This window comes from Miniopterus natalensis, chromosome 1 (genome assembly GCF_054644295.1).
Source record: "Miniopterus natalensis isolate mMinNat1 chromosome 1, mMinNat1.hap1, whole genome shotgun sequence".
NCBI lineage: Eukaryota > Metazoa > Chordata > Mammalia > Chiroptera > Miniopteridae > Miniopterus > Miniopterus natalensis.
The window spans coordinates 65648630-65666572 of NC_142081.1; the positions used below are offsets into that span (position 1 = coordinate 65648630).

Consider the following 17943-nt stretch of genomic DNA (forward strand, 5'->3'; position numbering starts at 1 on the left):
CAGCAGGCCCAGGGACTCATCTGCATGTGGCCTTCTCACTAGGATGGCTCAAGGAGTCCAGTTTGCATTAAGCTGTTTAGCCCAAACCTTAAAGGATGGCCTGAGTCAGATCAGCTTTTGGAAAGGAAGGTGCATCAGCCAAAGGAGTGATGAGTTTTGACTTTGGACACACAATTAGGCACCTAAGAATTCCACTAAAAAGAGTGTTGCCCTGAAGATGGAAGGCCAATTTGTAAGAAATGCTTGTGAGAGAGGGCTTTCATTAGGAAACCTCTGAGTAACCAGTGTCTTCCCACTCCTAGGTCCCTTTGGTGGTATTCAAAAGAGAAAAAGAAATTGCCAGGAAGCTGGAGTTTGATGGCCTCTATATCACCGAACAGCCATCTGAAGATGACATCAAGGGGCAATGGGACCGCTTGGTAATCAACACCCCGTAAGTACCCCCCAACCCCAAGCATTCTCAGCCTTAGTTTCCTCTTTAGTAATAGAGGGATGAAAATGTCACCCCCTACAGTCCTGGAATATTAATTCTTGGCCCAGTGCCTGGCATAGGTAGGCATCAAGCTATGAGTCATTCCCTTTCCCTAACTGTTCAAAAAATGGCCATCATCATTAGTGAAGGTCATGCTCTAGGCCAGTGTAGTCACAATTGTGAAAACACGAGTTGCAAGATAAATTAATGTTCTGAAAGACAGGTGAAGAGATAGCGCTAAATAGGTAAACCAAGGTGACTGTGTTGAAACTCTTAGCTGTGACAATTAAAATAGACACATCTAGAAACAACGACCCTGACCGCTAGAAGAAGAACATCACTCCGTATCCAAAGATGGTCAGCAGACTGAGAGAGGCAGCCCTACAAAGGCAAGACTGAGCTTTTTAAATAGTCCCTAGAAAGGGAAGACTCTTTGCTTGGAGAAAAAAGCGAATGTGCAGATCAAAAGCCCGTCCCTGCCGATCTCTTCCACTAAGGAAGAGGGACCAAGTTCAGTTTCTGAGCCTTTGTTAAGATGGTGCAGAAGTTTTGGATGCTATTAAATAATTTAATCCTTTGGTAAGCCTTCTGCAATTATCAGTAATGTTTGTGTTTGTGGCACAAGATAATATGGCCTAAAAGTACCAGTAAAAAGGCAGTTCCGTTTCAAGAAATTTATCCTAAGGAGATGAGACAAGAACACTAAAATGTGCCAACAAGAATATCCGCTAAAACTTTTTATTTGAAGTGGCTTAAATGTCCACAAGTAGGAAAATGCATAAATAAATAGATGTTTAAAATTTAATAAGTGAACCTTTTTTTCACAATAATGGCGTCATGGTATGTGTAGTACTTAGTAACCTGTTGTTTTCAGTTAACTATATATCATGAAGAGATTTTTTTTAATATTATTTTTATCTTGTTAAATGCACACATAGAAGACATAAAATGTTTATATTTTAAGGTATAATAATAAATTGGACTAAGGAGGTTAAAAAAGTGGAACATTGCAGACAGGTTCACGGTCCCAGATGTTATGATCCTCCTTGATCCTATCTCTCCCCCCACCTCCAGCTAACTACTCTCCTGACTTTAGTGATAATCATTTTTTGCTTTATAGTTTTACCACTTAGGTGTGTATTCTATATATTGTTTCATTGTGACTATTTTTGGACTGTATATAAATGAAATTCTACTACACGTTATACTGTCATTTGAATCACTTGTTCAGTGTTATGTTTGAGAACTCACCTATGTTGATATGTGTAGCCATAGTTTGGTTATTTGCAAAACTGAATTGTTTCAAAACACATATATGAGTATATTACCCCATATTTATCCATTTTCCTGACAGTGGATGTTTCGAGTTTTCAGTTTCTGGCTATTACAAACAGTGCTACAATGAACATTTTTATAACTCATGCACAAGGAAAAAAGTTTCTCAACAGTAGAGACCCAGGAGTAAAATTTGCTGAATAGTAGTATATGCAAATGTCTGTCCCAATGTACCTTCCAACCAGCACTGGATGAGAATTCCTGCTCCTCTGCCTCCTTGCCAGCACTTGTTATTGTCAGATAGTTTTGCTAATCCAGTAGGTGAGCAATGGCCTCTCACTGTGAATTTCCCTGATTTCTAAAGAGGTTGAGCATCTTCTACTATTTTTCTTGACCATTCATATATAGATGTATCATTTATTTATGCACTTCCCTGCTGAAGTTTCTTTTGTCTATCCCACAGCTTAAGGAGTATTACCAAGTAAACACATTTTTTCTACCTTCAAGGAGCTTATATACATAGTCAGTGCACAAAAAATACTCAGACTAGAGTAAGATCATCTGCAAAAGGGTCTTGCCCAGAGCCTTCAGTCAGCGGCCCTGTACCACTTACAACAAATTGGGACCGAGGCTGAGTTGTATGTTATGGACCATTTTTATAAAGGATTTAAGAGAAAGGGAGATAATCAGTGTGGACAGAGGAAGCCTGGCTTGATTTTTGTTGGTTTTGTTTATTTTATGCAATACATAAAAAAAAAAAAAATCAGAAGCAGAAAAATGTACAAAGAAGAAAGTCAACATAATTATTTCCATCCCCCTGTTAGCAATTTACTCTATAAACGCAGCATTTGTTCTTGCTTTTAAATGGCATTTGGATGTTTAAGACAAAGAAACTGCTTTAACCATAAAAAAAATGTTCTTAAAGATTGCCGCCCTGTTGGGGAGATGTGGCATTTGCTTAGAGTTCTTCTGACAGGTCCATGAATAGAGGGAGGCCCCCCCTTCCTCACCACCAACTTGGGTGATTTCTAGAATAGGAGACTGTGTGTTCCACATCCAGCAAGAATGAGTCAAGTAAAGGAGAACAGAAGTAAGAAGCAAGTGCCAAGGGCCAGCAGTTCCTTGGCTGCCATCTAGCCTCACAAGGAACCCTCCCAGGAAGATCAACCATTCTGTAGAGGAGCAAAATATTTTAAATGGTTTTTGCCAACCCGAAAGTGGCAGTTCTTTCTTGACTTCAACAATAGAAAACTATTTGCAGTGGAGCTTGTAGAAGCTACCAGGCAGATGAAAGAAGTTCCTCTGGGGGGTGAGGGATGGGATGTTTTGGGGAACCACCTCCAAAGGAGAGATCTAATTCCCTGAGGAAAGCACACCCCACAGGAGTTATGAGGGAATGGAGAAGAGAGTGGAAGAGCACTATAGTTAAGCAAAACCCTCTAGAAATTAACTAACGGTGATTCCCAGACTGGAAACTATACATAGTTAGCGACCTTGTCTACACATTGCCCCAGCACCTACCCCAGCTACTGACATAAACTAGGCACTCAGTGAATGAAGGTGAAATGCTCGTGTTTCCCACAGGGTTCTGTTTCTGCCTAATACTGGGATCAGTAACCATTCATTTTTGCTTCTGTCTAATCCTTTCATCACAATTCCTGGCTCTTTAGGCATAATTCTGAATAGAAAATGCAGAGTGGCTTTCCGAGTGTTTCAGAAGTCAGTACAAAGTAGTGGGACCAGGCATCAGTCCTGCGGTGACTCTGAACTTCAATCGAGCCTTGAAGTCTTCAGTGAGCAGCAGGACAGACACCACGGGGGTCGCAGATCCAGACACGCAAATTGCAGAGTTTCTTGATGCGCTTGGGCTTGATGTTAAGAACCCCCTTTTTCATTCTCTTTTTTCAGATCTTTTCCTAACAACTACTGGGACAAATTTGTAAAGAGAAAGGTAAGCCTTGTCAGTGGGGTGAGTCCCATGCCCACCAAAAAAATGTCATAGGTTTTAAGCTCTCCGTATGCTAACACGAGTAAATCTGATGTTACTTTTACGATGGTTTCTGAAGAGTAAGTCACAGAAGGGGTTTAACTGAACATACGTAGGTGCTCCTTCATTCCTCTCCTCACCTGCCTTCAACAGCTTAACAGGCATTGCTTTCTGCACACTAGGTTTTTCTCTCGCCTCCAAAAAGATAGCAGCTCGAAAAGCAATATTCATTTGATAGCCTTTATCATTTGTTTTCTTTGGGAGTTGTTTTTTTCTCTTTATTTTGCCGTTGCCTTTTGAATCATGTCTTTATCAACCCCTTGGAAGAGCCCAGAGTATAGCAGACTCCTGAAGACATTGGGCTTAGATAAAACATTGCTGGTGACGAGTGGCCCGAGCTCACCCTGTCCTCTTTTTGCTCTAGGTGATCAACAAGTACGGCGATCTCTACGGAGCGGAACGCATTGCTGAACTCCTTGGTTTAGACAAAAACGCCCTTGACTTTAGCCCGGTGGAAGAGACCAAAGCAGAGGCGGCCTCTCTCGTGTCATGGTACAGAGCTCAGGAGTTAAAACCCAAAGTCTGCCTAAACGAGACCCTTTGATTCCTCCAGCCCCTTTCAAGGCGCTAAGGGGGAAACTCTCAATCGGATCTTTGCTCTCTCAGGCTCTAGGCCCGCATAGGCGTTTCCTCTGGATTCTAACATGTTGGGAGAGCACTGCTTTAAAAAAGTAAGGACCTATCGGCGTTCATGCCTGATAGAGCTGAAAGAGAAGACGAATTAAAATTTCAGATGTGTGATTCTGCCATTCCCAGTCTCACAGGGAAACACATACAACTTGATAAAGCTCAGAGCCACATTTAGGTTATTAAAGCTGAGAGAGAGAAAAAACTTAATTTTCCCTTTATTAAACACTTAGCTAAAGCCTGACATTTACATATTTTTAAATTATTTGTTCCCCTTTAGGCTAAGTTCCATCGACATGAAGTACCATATCTGGAAGCTGGGAGTTGTTTTTACTGACAACGTAAGTATGGCATCTGGAAAAACAAGATTCTGCGCCCCACATTCAGGGATGTCATTAGATGCCACAGGGAAAGGAGCTAGGGAGCATGCCCAGAAAGATTCAGGGCCTGCTTCAAAGGCAGAGAGCCTGGAAGGGGCTGGGGATGTCTCTCTTGTGCAGTAGTGTAAGACAGGTGGGGGTTCATGTGGCAATTCTTAGGCCAGTCCACAGCACCTCAGCATCTAAAAACCCTCTGTCCTCACTCTGTCCCCAAAGATGAGAGAAAAGGGTTCAGTGAGCATCGGGAGGCATGGATGCCTGAAAAGCTGCTAAATTGCTTCATTTCCACAGTCCTTCCTCTACTTGGCCTGGTACACAACCATGTCCATCCTGGGCCACTACAACAACTTCTTTTTTGCTGCTCACCTGCTGGATATCGCCATGGGCTTCAAGACACTGAGGACTATTCTGTCATCTGTAACTCATAACGGCAAACAGGTACTGGGTTTATACTAGTACAGGACAGAATGGACCTAGACACGGAAAATAAAGTAACCAAAACAGGTAGTACAACAAGTGTATGACAGGAAGGTACCTGTCAGTGTACAGTACCCCTTACTTGGCAAAACACTTTAATAGTGATTTTTATACAATTGCAGCCAATTAAAAATAAAATTGTAGCCATCACTTAAGAGGCATAAGACCTTGATTCAGAAATCCCTACATTTAGATCAGGCAAGGAAGAGGGGAGGGGAGGAGGTAACCGACACACCAGATCACTTTAGAGACCTTTTGTAGATCCACCCCTTCCTCCCGGGATCTGGCATACTCACTGGGGGTGAGCAAGTGGTCATATGTAATTATAACACTCCCCAGGTACTTCCGGTATATGCTTCCAACTAAGAACCAATGATTTAGACATGTTTACACATACATATAAACAGCTATACATATAGCCATATGCATGTCTAGTACACATATATGTGTGTGTGTTTATATATAGAAAACTGACAGTTGATACAGGTACACTTGTATATCTATCTGTAGATATAGTATAGTAAAAGTTAAAAGACATAATTATGTATCTATATAGCCATTGTCATATCCGGTCTCATCAATATCCAGTCTGTCTGCTACAGTGTTGTTAGGGTGAACCCTCTAACTGCTCCTCCGTCAACACATTCAAACCCTTTAGCATTCCATTCATTAAGTGCAATTCCATGAATGAGACGTGTCCCCTCACATCTCTCAACCTTTGTATGAGAAAGATAAAAGAAGGAAGCTTGGTATAGCCATTATGGAAAACAGTGTGGAGGTTCCTCACAAAATTAAATATCCAACTGCCACATGACCCAGCAATCCCACTTCAGGGTATAGATCCAAAAGAAATGAAATCAGAATCTTGAAGAGAAAGTTCCACCCTGTGTTCACACAGCATTATTCATAATAGCCAAGGTATGGAAACAGTAGACCATGTAAAGAAAATGTGGTATATACACATGCATACAACAAAATATTAGTCATTAAAAAAGGAAATGCTGCCATTTGTAACAACATGGATGGACCTTGAGGACATGATGCTAAATGAAATAAGCCAGGCACAGAAAGACAAATACTGTATAATCTCACTTATATATGAAATCTAAAAAGCTGAGCTCATAGAACCAAAGAGTAGAGTATTAGTTACCAGGGGCTGGGGTCAGGGAAATGGGGACATGTTGGTCAAAGCGCATGAATATCCAGTTATAAGAGGACTAAGTTCTGGGGAATCTAATGTAAAGTATGGTGATTATAGTTTAAACTACTGTATTATATACTTGAAATTTGCTGAGTAGATCTTAAGTGTTCTCACCACACAGAAATAACTATATGAGGTGATGGATATGTTAATTAACTTGATTTCAGTCATCACTTTACAATGTAGACATATATTTAATCATCAGGTTGTACACCTTACGAAATACATAAAGACTCCAACCAGAAGAAAAATCATGTTGACTGTTGTTCTAAAATGAAAGGTGCTAGATCATCAGGTATTAGGGTGGTTATTTCTTCTAGGCTTCTGGTAGTTGTGGCAACAGTCGTTTCTTGTTTGGGTTGGTGGTAAAGAGAATGAGGAAAGCTGGAAATAGAAATTGCTGCCACGCACAAGCAGCTGAAGCTTGGGGAGGTAATAACAGAACTTGTGAGAGAGATGTTGACTTAGAGTTAAATGCTTCCTTATAGGTTCCTGGGAGAAGGCATTGCATATTTTTTACATGCATGTTTATCTTGGGAAGTTTTCTCCTATAAAGCGATGCTTCCCAGTGTGATCTGTGGAATGCCAGTTCTGTATGTTCTTTTAGAATTATTTCCTTCCCCTTTACTCAGATATTGAAACTCTAGTTTTTATTGATTTAGCTTAATGGCATTAAGACTGTAACTTAAATGGAAAGTTTAAACGACTTTTTATATGGCCTTGCTGAATAAACTTTGATAAGATTATTTTAAAAATGTGCCCAGCATGTGCCATGTGTCAGGTACTATAATGGGTTCACAGCTGCTTTGTAAGGTAGATGTTATCCTCATGTGACAGAGAAGAGAATTGAAGCTCAGAGAGGCCAAATGTCTCACCCAAGACCACACAGCTGCTAAGTGGCTTCTTTCTTCCTTGATGCAAAGCCCAGGTTTGTTCTGTTTTTCAAAAATCAGCGGGTTTGTGAGGTCTGCTCTCTGAGGTTTAGATGGGTTACCATTCATTGTTCAAGAAGTCACTGAATATGCCTCTTCTGCTACTTATCTTGGCGCTCATGCCCACCCCTTATGTGTAGCTCCTGAGGGCTGAGATTTTATCTTACTGATGTTCATAGTTCTGCTCAGCACCTAGTTCCTCATGTAGGCCCCATGGGCAGGTCCTGTGCACTCGTTTGTGGACCCTCTTTAAGCCAGGAGATGAACATGCCCTGTGACCCCTGCAAAGGTCTGGGCAGATATCTTGGTTATGAAAGATGTGACTTTACTCAACCATTATAAACAGTTCTCATAGTAACTTCAAAGTTGTGACAATTATCCAGTTCATGGTCATTTATGAAATTGTGTAATGTAGGGACACCTGCTGGTCCATAGGATCTCTCGTCTCTTTAGAGGCATCGTTAGAGTAGAAGCTGCATCGCGTGAAGCTTCAGGTCCCTGCTCTCACTATAAAAAAACAAGGTAGCCTTCCTCCTGGCACCTTCACTATTCAATCCCGAAATCCCTTTGTAGTTTACATAGGCCCCAGGTATTAGCCTGCTCTGGCCACCGTAATAGACTGGGTGGCTTAATCAACAGACACGTCCTCTCACTTCTGGAGGCTGGAAGGCCAAGGCCAAGGCGTGGTAGGTCTGGCTTGCTCTGTGGCTCTCACCTGGCTGCCCTCTGGCTCTTTTCCACTTGCTCGTCCCCTCTGTGTGTTCAGCTATCTGCTGTTGCTTTCTGTGTCCTAATCTCCGTATATGAACACCCGTTAGATAGGAGTAGGGCCCACGGTAATGTCCTCATTTTAATATGATTACTTCCTTAAAGGCCCTACCTCCAAAGTCACATTCTGCGGGACTGCAGGGAAAGGCTTCAACATATGAATTGGGGGACAGTTTAGTCCATAACACCCCATCGTTACTCCCGTCTCCCGGCCCAGCCTCACCTCTCCCGTCTCCTGGGACTCGCCCGAACATTCCACAGTGAAGCCCCAGCTCGTTTCTCTCCCCCGCAGCTGGTCCTGACCGTGGGGCTCCTGGCCGTGGTGGTTTACCTCTACACCGTGGTGGCCTTCAACTTCTTCCGCAAGTTCTACAACAAGAGTGAGGATGACGACGATCCCGACATGAAGTGTGATGATATGATGACGGTGAGCGCCGCTCAGGCCGCCGGGTCACCTGTCCTCGTTGGGAGAGGAGGGCTGTGGGTTTGGGGACTGAGGGCGGAGTTACAGAGCAGAACAGAGGATGGAGATGTCTCGCTCAGTGGGGCGTCCTCAAGAGAGTAGTGGTGGAAACGGGTCTCATGGGCACCCGCCTGAGGCTACGAGGAAGGAGCAGCTCACCTTGGAGCAGGCCATGGGCCATCTGTGTTTGTGGCAAAGATGTGAATACTTTGTATCTGAGTGTGAATGGACCTGTCTCTAAATTCACAGAAGGCACGCTTTCGATTCCTTGTCTCTGAGAGCAGAGCAAAGGCCCATGGACCTGGTGCTCAGTTTATTTCAGCGGGGGGGAGGGGGGGTCACCACCACAGCAGCAGCAGAACCAGGTCGGGCGTTCCCAGCAGAGCCCCTTGTGGGCAAGAAGGGCACAGCTCAGGGTGAACGAGCACAGCTGCAGTAGCATCTCTGCACGTTCATGGTGACCAGAGGTCAGGGAAGGAACATGAGGCAGGGATGGGCGACAGCGAACTGCCCCAGCCTGTGGTCATTTCTCCAGAAAATGGGCAAGACTTCTTGGCTAAAGACTCTCCTATGCCTTCTGGCGGTTGGGAGGCACCCTTATGTGACAGCAACACTACAGTTACCAGAGCACCAATGTGACCAGCACCCATCTCCACGCTGCCTTGGTTTTTACCAGTTGTAAGACTGCCTTTCCCTCTGGACCTAACCCATCCAGGCAGGAGGAGAGACGGGGGGCGCCTGGCTCTGTGAGCCACTGCCCAGATGCCTGCCCTGGGCCACACACGGAGCACAGAAGGAGAGAGTCTATTCTCTAAGATGCTACAGGAATCCCGCCCCAACCAGGGGTAAGGGGAATGCAGAGAAGTAGAAGGGGCCTCTTCCCGGAGGCTGGAGCCTAGCCTGGCACCCTTAAAATTAAATGAGGGAAAACTAATATCTGGTATATGCCATACTCATCAGAGCCTGAACGTTTTTTAATTTATACACGCCTTAAATGAATCCTCTCGTATATATCTGGAAGTTCAAAACTTTTAAAAAATATGAGCAAAACTGATTGCTTAATAGCTAAACGTAACAGCGCCCTTCCCCTTGGTAGACAGCACACTGACCGGGGGTGCGGTGCAGAGCACGCAGCAGCAGGAGTACCGAGATCGTGGACGAGCGCCCTTCCCTGGCTCAGGGCAGCCGAACTTTGATCTAATTAAGTGAATGATCCGACCATCTTGCTAAAAACAAAACTTCTACTTGAAATGACATTATTTTTCTTGTGTAGTGTTACCTATTCCACATGTACGTGGGAGTGAGAGCCGGAGGAGGCATCGGCGATGAGATTGAAGACCCTGCTGGTGACCCGTACGAAATGTACCGCATTGTCTTCGACATCACCTTCTTCTTCTTCGTCATTGTCATTTTGCTGGCCATCATTCAAGGTGGGGCTGTCGGTTATGTTAAGTATGAACAGGGCTTAATCTGGTTCTCTCTACCATCCTACACCTACAGCCTAATTATTTTATTTATAAAGAGGTTTGTGCATTCATGTATTTAATTCAGCATTTATTGAGCATCTACTACTACCTATGAGGCCTTGCCTATGTACAGAGCCAAAGACCCACTCAGGCACTGATACAGGCTTACCTCATTTATTGTGCTTAACAAATGTTGCATTTTTTACAAATTGAAGTCAAGACCTTCTACTGGCAAAAAGATTACGACACGCTTTATTGAGACTCACAGTGGTCTGGAACCAAACCCACAGTATCTCCAAGAAACTTGAGAATCCTTACAAAGGGCCCCTTCCTGCCACTCCCCACTCCGAATTGACCATGACCTGTTTGGTTGCTTCCTAGAGCTCTCCTGTGTCTAGTCTTGGCCCACAGTCCCCTGCCCTCCTCACTGCCTCCCAGGCAGCGGTGAGGAAGGAGCACAGAGAGGACCTATGAGAGTGTGACAGGTTTTCTCTTCTTTAGGGGTAGTGGTACTGATATTTAGTCAATAGCTTGTCAGGAATTAAGAGGAATGGAATAAATTTGAGTCATGGTGAGTTAAGGTACCTGCAAGACATGCAGGTGTTGAGAGCTAATGAGCAGTTAGCTGTAATAGGTCCTTCAAGGAACAAATCGAGAATGAAATAATAAGTACATGTAAAATAAATAGAAACAAATACAAAAATAGAAATGAGACCCATCGTGGTCAGAGATGTTGGTGTAGAGGAGATTCCCCAGACAGAGAAGCAAAGAAACTGAGGAAGGACCTTGAGACACATCCATGAGTAAGGGGCTAGGGGAGGGAGAGCTCAATGGGAAGAAAAGAAAATGAGTGGCTGAGTGAAACAGAGGGCGGAGAGGAAAACGTCTCTAGGAGGAGTAGTTAGCAGCACATACTGCAGAAAGGTGCAGTTAGCGGAACAGGGAGAAATGGTTAGCCAGGATGCAGCATTTAAAAACAAGAACTTTTTTCTGATTTTGTTTTCACTGAGTAGTTCAGCTTGATGATTTACTTTTTTACAAAACCAAGTGGCCTCTGCCATTCCTGCTGTCACTCCTCTATCCTGAACCACTGAACACATTATTTAAAACTCTTATATTTAAAATCCCAGGTCTTATTATTGATGCTTTTGGAGAGCTAAGAGACCAGCAGGAACAAGTACGAGAAGATATGGAGGTAATGTTCTTCTAACTACTCATTCCAACTCTGTTTTTGTATCTCACAGCAAACGAACCTGTTTTAAACAATAGGTTCTGCTATTACTTAGGGCCAGCCCGTGGCAAAATTACCAATAAAATTTGTTTTCCATTCCCATCTTCTTCTCGGTGCCTGTCCACCAGCTCTGGGCATTTAGTGCTCCACCCTGTGCTGCACTGTCCCCCACCCCTCGCAGCCTGCTGCCTCCACCCTGTCCCCCGCTTGGGCAGGAGCAAGTATCCTCAGCTAGCTGGGCGCGAGGTGTGGGGCACTAGGGAGCAGATGACTAAGCACCTGAAGCATCTGAGAAATATTTTTCAGCAGCTCTCAGTTTAAGCAGGTATCACCCTTTTTCTTTCTGCCTGTAATGTCACGCCTACTAATGCCTTTACTGCGTGTTATTTTTCTAGACTAAATGCTTCATCTGTGGGATTGGCAATGACTACTTTGACACGACCCCCCATGGTTTTGAAACACATACGTTGCAAGAGCACAACTTAGCCAACTACTTGTGAGTAGTTTTGGTGGACAGGGGTGCCGGGCAGGGGGAAGGAGCGGTAGAATAACACCAACAGTTATGTCCTTTAGTTCAGTCTCTGCTGATGCCATTTCCTCTTATTTCTCTAAGAAATAGTGGCGATTAGAAAAGAACTTCCAGGAGTCCTTGTCCCCTGCCCTCCCATGTTTTCGTAGGTGTGGGTTGTGGACTATTCCTGCTCTGAGCAAAAGTCAGTCCCTCAAACTGGAATTAGATGCCATCTCGTCTCAAGATGACATAACTCCAGCAATTTTTTTCTTTACTGGAATTGTCCTATCACTATACAAATTTTTTGAGAGACAACAAAAAATCTGTGGCCCCGCTTTTACTTACAGCCATTGCACTGCTGCTTTCTCTCCCTTCCAGCAAAACTTAAAAAGTGTCCATGCTCACTGTCTCTGATTTTTCTGTGCCCACCCAGTCAGGGCTTCCTCCCATCAAGGTGGCCAATGGTCCGAATGTTGCTGGATTCGTGGTGAATTTTCAGTCCTCACTGTGTCTGTCCTCTCCTAGTGGTACATGGGCTCCATGAGAGCGGGAGATTTGGGGACGTGTTTTCACACTGCTCTCTCCCAGCACCTAAGGCCTTGGCACCCAGTAGGCAAACAATAAACATTTCACTTTTTCCAAGGTAAAGCATTCACTCCAGAACAAGTTGTTTAGAGCCTATTATGTACCATGGACTGACTGCCCCTGAAATTGATAATTTACAGAATTTATAGAGACTAGAGATTACCTGACAATTCAGATTCTGTAAGTGATCATTTGCAAGAAAAACAAAACTGCTCAGCTCTGCTCCCTGGCCTAGCCCTTCCCTTCTATGTCTACACTGTATTTAGAAAATCCTAATCTTTAAAATGGTACAGACGTAGCCTTTGAGAAAGGTGTTATCAGAGAAGTAGGAAGAATATATTCTTCTCCCCAATGCAAGCCTTTTGCTAGTTTAAGAGTTTCTCAAGATGAAAACACACGTTTTTTCAAAATAACTTTGGCACGCCCTTCGCCAAGTCTGACCATCACCCACCCACGTTCATTCTCACTGAGAGAATTTGCATCTTAATGGAGGTGATCAGGTGGATGTCCCTCTATAAAAGGTGAGCACATGGCCATGTGTCAGGACCAGTGAAGGAGAGAGTGAAAGGGTTCTATGTTATCTGGCTATGTCTTCCCCAGCCCTCTGTATTATAATAGTCTGTTTTCTATCTCTGTGCCCCTCTCACAGAGAGCTTGAGGGGAAAGCCCCCTCCCTGAAGTAAATGTGCTAGGAAAGGGATAATGTCCTACATGCCTGGGTCTCCAACAAGGTAAAATACTGGCCATGCCTTGTTTCTCAGTGCGATAAAGGAAAGGGAGGAAGGAAGCTGGTGTGTTTACAGCCTCTACCGTGGGCCTCAGTCTGAAGCTACAAACCTAAGGAGACCCTGAGAGAACTCAGAATCTGGGGCTCAGGCCCTCTCCACCCTCAGAAGAGTGTTATTTTTACTTTCTCTTTCTTACCGACAGCTTTACGATCCTTTCCCTGAAGGGCACGAGACCGGCTCCTCTGGAAGCTGTCTCTGAGGTTGTGTAACGCGAGCTCGGCCTCCCGGGATACTTGTGTGTTCCCAACACAGAGACTCAAATCTCAGACACATCACAGTTAGAGCCAGTGAAGCCACACCAGCATTACTCAGTCTATAACAAAAACAGAACTGCATTTCTGGAAGAATCGGAGCAATTTAAAACACATTCCAAAAATCCCATATCCTTGAGACGCACATATAATTTCAATTCTCCATTCTTATAAGATGATAAATTGGCCTACTAAGAAGTGTGCGGGAACAGTTTGGTTTACCATTTTATTGTTTAGATTAGGATATTTTTAAACAATAAAATGATAGCCAAAATGCTTCCTCATAAGTGATCTTAGCTCACAGTAAAAAAGGGGTCTCTTTTCATGAAAAGGCTAATTTTGAGATTAATGTATATCATTAGAAAATGACTGTCATTTTTCCAGTCTGGAAAGTCCTAGACAACAGCATGATAAAAAGCATGTTTGAACCCCTCCTCTGGTGCCTTTGATTGAGTAAATGAATTTAGGCTTCCTAACTGAAGTATCTAATATTGTCTTCCTCTCATTTATTATACCTGTCTTCTTTGTTCCAGATTCTTCCTGATGTATTTGATTAACAAAGATGAAACAGAGCACACGGGTCAGGTGAGGGGGGAAAAAATGTCTAATTAAGCATCATACTCCTGTGGCAGAGCTTCCTTTTCCTAAGTCTCAAGGATCGGTTGAGCACAGGCTACATGAAAGAGACAGATAATCCCATCAGCCTCTCCCATGCCTTTTCCCACCATCCCCTGTGACTTAAGAAGCCAAAACTCTAAGGCAACTCCAATCTGTCCCAAAAGACCCGATTATCCTTCCCAACAAACACTGGCATTTTCTAAACCCTTCAGAGTTAAATAGCTGGAGGTTGGGAGCATGAGAGAGCAAAAGACAATGAGGAGCTAAGTGGGTGGCGATGACAAAGAACAGGAGAATCAGATAAAATGCCATGAGGATCGCACAGGAAAGATAACCTTGTGTGTGGGTGACACGGGGGATGTGGAGGGGTGGGTATGAGAGTATGAATGAAGGTTTGTGTCAAAGGGAAAAAGAAATGTAAAGACAGAACACAGGCGGAAGAGACAGGTTATCAAATGTTGTAACATCACTGGATTTGTAGGAATTCTTCAAAGTGCAAACACTTAGGAGAGAGGCAGCTGGTTTCCAGATCTGGCTTTAGCTCTCCAGGCACCTGCCTAAGCCAGTGCTCTATGTTCCCTCAGCGTGCATTCTTCTATCAATTACACATGATGTGGAATCAGCCTACTGTTAATCTTTAAGTATTTCTAGTGGCAGTCACTGAGTTGGTTTCAGGGGGGGGGGACAGAACTAGGAAGAAACCTCTTGCCCCCAAAATGGGCTGGGAATGGAACAAGAAGGAATGCACCAGCTGAGCCTCATATAAACCCACATCAATATTCTGAAAGGGAGACACAACAGAGCAAAAACAGGTTTAGTGTTAGCTTACTGTGGTTTAAAAAGAAGTGCCTTTTCCCCCATTATTTCAGGAATCTTATGTCTGGAAGATGTACCAAGAAAGGTGTTGGGATTTCTTCCCAGCTGGTGACTGCTTTCGGAAACAGTACGAAGATCAGCTTGGATAAACCTGAATGAGAGAAACTCCATGATTCTGGACTGTCACTTCAAAGTGAAATTAAACCCTCTCTTACACTTCTGCAACATTTTTGAAAGGTGACATTTTCCAAATGCCTCCCTTACAACAAGAAAGTGTCTGTTAAAAATCTGTATAAAAACAAACCCAAAAAGGAGCCACCAAAAAAAAAAAAAAACACAAAAAAAATGTGTGATATTTTGCAATTGATTTGCCTAATGGATATACCCTCTGGGAGATAACCTTTGAAAATGTTAAATCAAGGACTCTAGTTGAATGCCTTCAAGTTTTTCAGTTCTAATGTAACTTGTTTGTCGGGATGGCATCATTGAGAAAAGGACTACAAGTATGAAGTCGTGAATGCATAATACATGAAATTTTAAACACTTGAATGTCACATGACAGTTTCTACTGGTGACTCATGGTCTGAACTACAAAAAAAACTCATTTTAACTGCAGTCTAATTTTTCCCATGGTACTTGCTAGTGAATGTACCCAGAATTAGCTTGAAAAGCTTTAAGCAGTTAAAGAAATAGGGGAGAAAAAAAAAAAAGCAACACTTTGTCGACACTGAACTATCGATTAAGTGCCTTAAAACCTCTTTAGATATAGCTATGCAAGTTTTTTATGTTTATGTTCCAGGTGGACACTTCCATAAAATCGCTGTGTCGATCTTCTGTCTTTCAGAAGCTGCACTTGAAGGTTATTCATATAATTGTTTTTCAGTAACAGCTTGTCAGTTGCTGTTATTAGAAGAAAAGTACTGTACTGAAATCTCAGAAAAATCTCAATCCTATGCCAAATTGAGTAATGCTTTATGGTCCTTCGTAAGTAGTGGAGCTGCTATGTTTAGGTGAATCTTAAATAAGATGAAGTGCCCACTGCAATAAAAGTAATACGTGCCAATCTGTGGTGTGGCCTCTTGTAATGCATCACTTCTGGGTGATTCTACAACCACGCTGTGACTGCTGGGAAAAGGGACATGACGCAAATGGCCTAAAACCCCACACAAAAAAAGAAAAACTCCATAGACCAGCATTTGTTTTATTTTGGCCAAACACATGCCTTGTTGCTCGCTCTCCTCAGCAGCAGCATGCACTTGCTAGAAACAAGCGCCATCCGGTCTCCTGCCCTTCATGAGTCTCTCAGATTACTAAACCAGAGAAAAATGCAGCGAGCCTCCTAAATGTATTATTGTGGATGTTGTCAAACACAGAGGTAGGTGTTTACTGCGTAGCCTGATGGAACACGCTGGCTTGGGGCAAGCTTGTAAACCAGCTGTTCAAGGACAGCCTTGGGCCCATCCTTACTTACAAAGCAACCAAAATTGGCTCCAGGCACTTTTTTCCATTTTCTCTCTTTTTCTTCTTTTGTTAGGAAATCATGCTGTCTAACCAGTCTTCGAGCTCTTCCTCAGTAACATTTTTTGATGTGCTTGGTTGCTCAGGTTCCACGCCCTTTTCTTCTGCCACAGATGGTTTTGCAGGAACTAGGGAAACAAAAGCAATGTTAACAACTTCACATTAGTCCCAAGACTGAGGGCAAAAGCATCCCTGGGGTTTGCGCCATGATATAATTCAACCATAATTATTACTTTGCTTACAGCAAGGGGAAACATTCTATTATTGTTCCTATTCCCTAAGAAGATACAATAATATCTAAACAAATTAATAGAATAGAAATTGGCTTCTCTATTTATTAAGTTAAATTTCGCAGTTCACTAGGTTATTAAAAAGACCAACAGCTTGGTTTTCTTTTTACTATTGTAACAATCCTGGAAAGCCACTAAGGGCTCTTGAATGCAGTATATGGCTAAGGCCGTTGCCCTAGGTCTCTCCACATCAGATGGGCCACCACCTCACAGGACATGCACAAATGAGGATGTGTTCTTCTCTTGTAAAAAATAAGATCAAAACAGCAAGCAAGACACAGGAAAAGATGGTTAACTGGGCTGTTCACACAGTCGATTAAAAGGCCTGCTGCTGCACAGCTGAGGGCTACAAAGATCTTAATGCCTTTTCACAGCACAAGTTCAGTTCGCAGCCCCGGGTTTAACACTGCAATCCGGCAGGTAGCAGCTTCGGAAGCCCAGCACCTTGAGAGGAATGTTGCCAGAAAGGCTGGCTCAGGGGAGGCAGAGATGTGCGCACAGAAATAGCTGTCAGTGGACAAAGCCAGATCGATGTCAGACACTGATGGGGATGTGTGGGGACGTGATGCGGGTGAGGCTGTTCTCACAAAAGCACCAGAATCAAGAAGATACATAGGGAGTAAAATGAAGACCGTACCTCTTTCTTCTTGGGCCACATCCTCCCCATCTTTCTCAGATTCCAGGTCCTGAGGTGTCTGGTCTGGTGAGATGTTGTCTCCAGCTTTTACAGGCGCATCTAAATTAAGCAGCAGGTCTAATTCTTCTTCCAAATGGTCTGCTGCTGACTGCAGTGGGGAAGCGGGTTTCTGGGAAGCCTCCGAAGGGCCTGGTCTTGGGCTATCTTTACCGAGGTACATGGGGCAGCCGGCAGCCACAGATTTCAACTCAGACACGGACCCCTTTCCTCCAGGCCCCAACGGCCCTCTTAACTGCATGCCCAGTCCCTTGCCTTCATCACTTCTCTTTGGTTTCACCTGAGGAAGCTCTAAAGGAAGGGCGGTCTGAAAGAGAGGCATAACAACTGAGCTGAACATGTGGGTCCTGCCATATTTGCTTAAGCAGAAACAGAAGCTAAGGAAGCCATCAAGCTGTGGAGTAGGAAACAATTCAGACAGGAAGGTCACATGGGTCTCTGGTGCAGGATTGCCACAGCACCGCCTTTAATGATATGGGTAGATGTGGGTGACCTCACTGAAACATAAGAGGGCTGCACCCCCCACTCTGCCC

The 17943-nt window shown here is 43.6% G+C and overlaps 2 protein-coding genes across 3 annotated transcripts in view; one reads left to right on the plus strand and one right to left on the minus strand.

Moving 5' to 3' along the window:
* The window catches only part of RYR3 (ryanodine receptor 3), a 472085-nt gene extending 456038 nt beyond the window's left edge, over positions 1 to 16047 (plus strand). Inside the window, exons 94-104 of the mRNA XM_087815056.1 lie at positions 303 to 433; positions 3656 to 3698; positions 4159 to 4286; positions 4702 to 4762; positions 5093 to 5239; positions 8472 to 8606; positions 9916 to 10072; positions 11239 to 11303; positions 11735 to 11835; positions 14008 to 14059; positions 14962 to 16047. Of these exons, the coding sequence (XP_087671182.1) occupies positions 303 to 433; positions 3656 to 3698; positions 4159 to 4286; positions 4702 to 4762; positions 5093 to 5239; positions 8472 to 8606; positions 9916 to 10072; positions 11239 to 11303; positions 11735 to 11835; positions 14008 to 14059; positions 14962 to 15057 (1116 nt within the window). The 3' untranslated portion in view covers positions 15058 to 16047. The remainder of the gene's footprint in view (positions 1 to 302; positions 434 to 3655; positions 3699 to 4158; positions 4287 to 4701; positions 4763 to 5092; positions 5240 to 8471; positions 8607 to 9915; positions 10073 to 11238; positions 11304 to 11734; positions 11836 to 14007; positions 14060 to 14961) is intronic.
* AVEN (apoptosis and caspase activation inhibitor) overlaps positions 14789 to 17943 on the minus strand; it is a 150613-nt gene continuing 147458 nt past the window's right edge. The window contains exons 5-7 of one of the 2 annotated variants that reach the window (XR_015715322.1): positions 17354 to 17717; positions 16380 to 16554; positions 14789 to 15059 (exon numbers count right to left, since the gene is read on the minus strand). Coding sequence is in view for 1 of the 2 variants with exons in the window: in XM_087822468.1 (XP_087678594.1) it covers positions 16439 to 16554; positions 17354 to 17717 (480 nt within the window). In the remaining variant the exon portion in view is untranslated. Of the gene's footprint in view, positions 15060 to 15619; positions 16555 to 17353; positions 17718 to 17943 lie in introns of those variants that run through there. The other variant, XM_087822468.1, reaches the window with a different exon arrangement.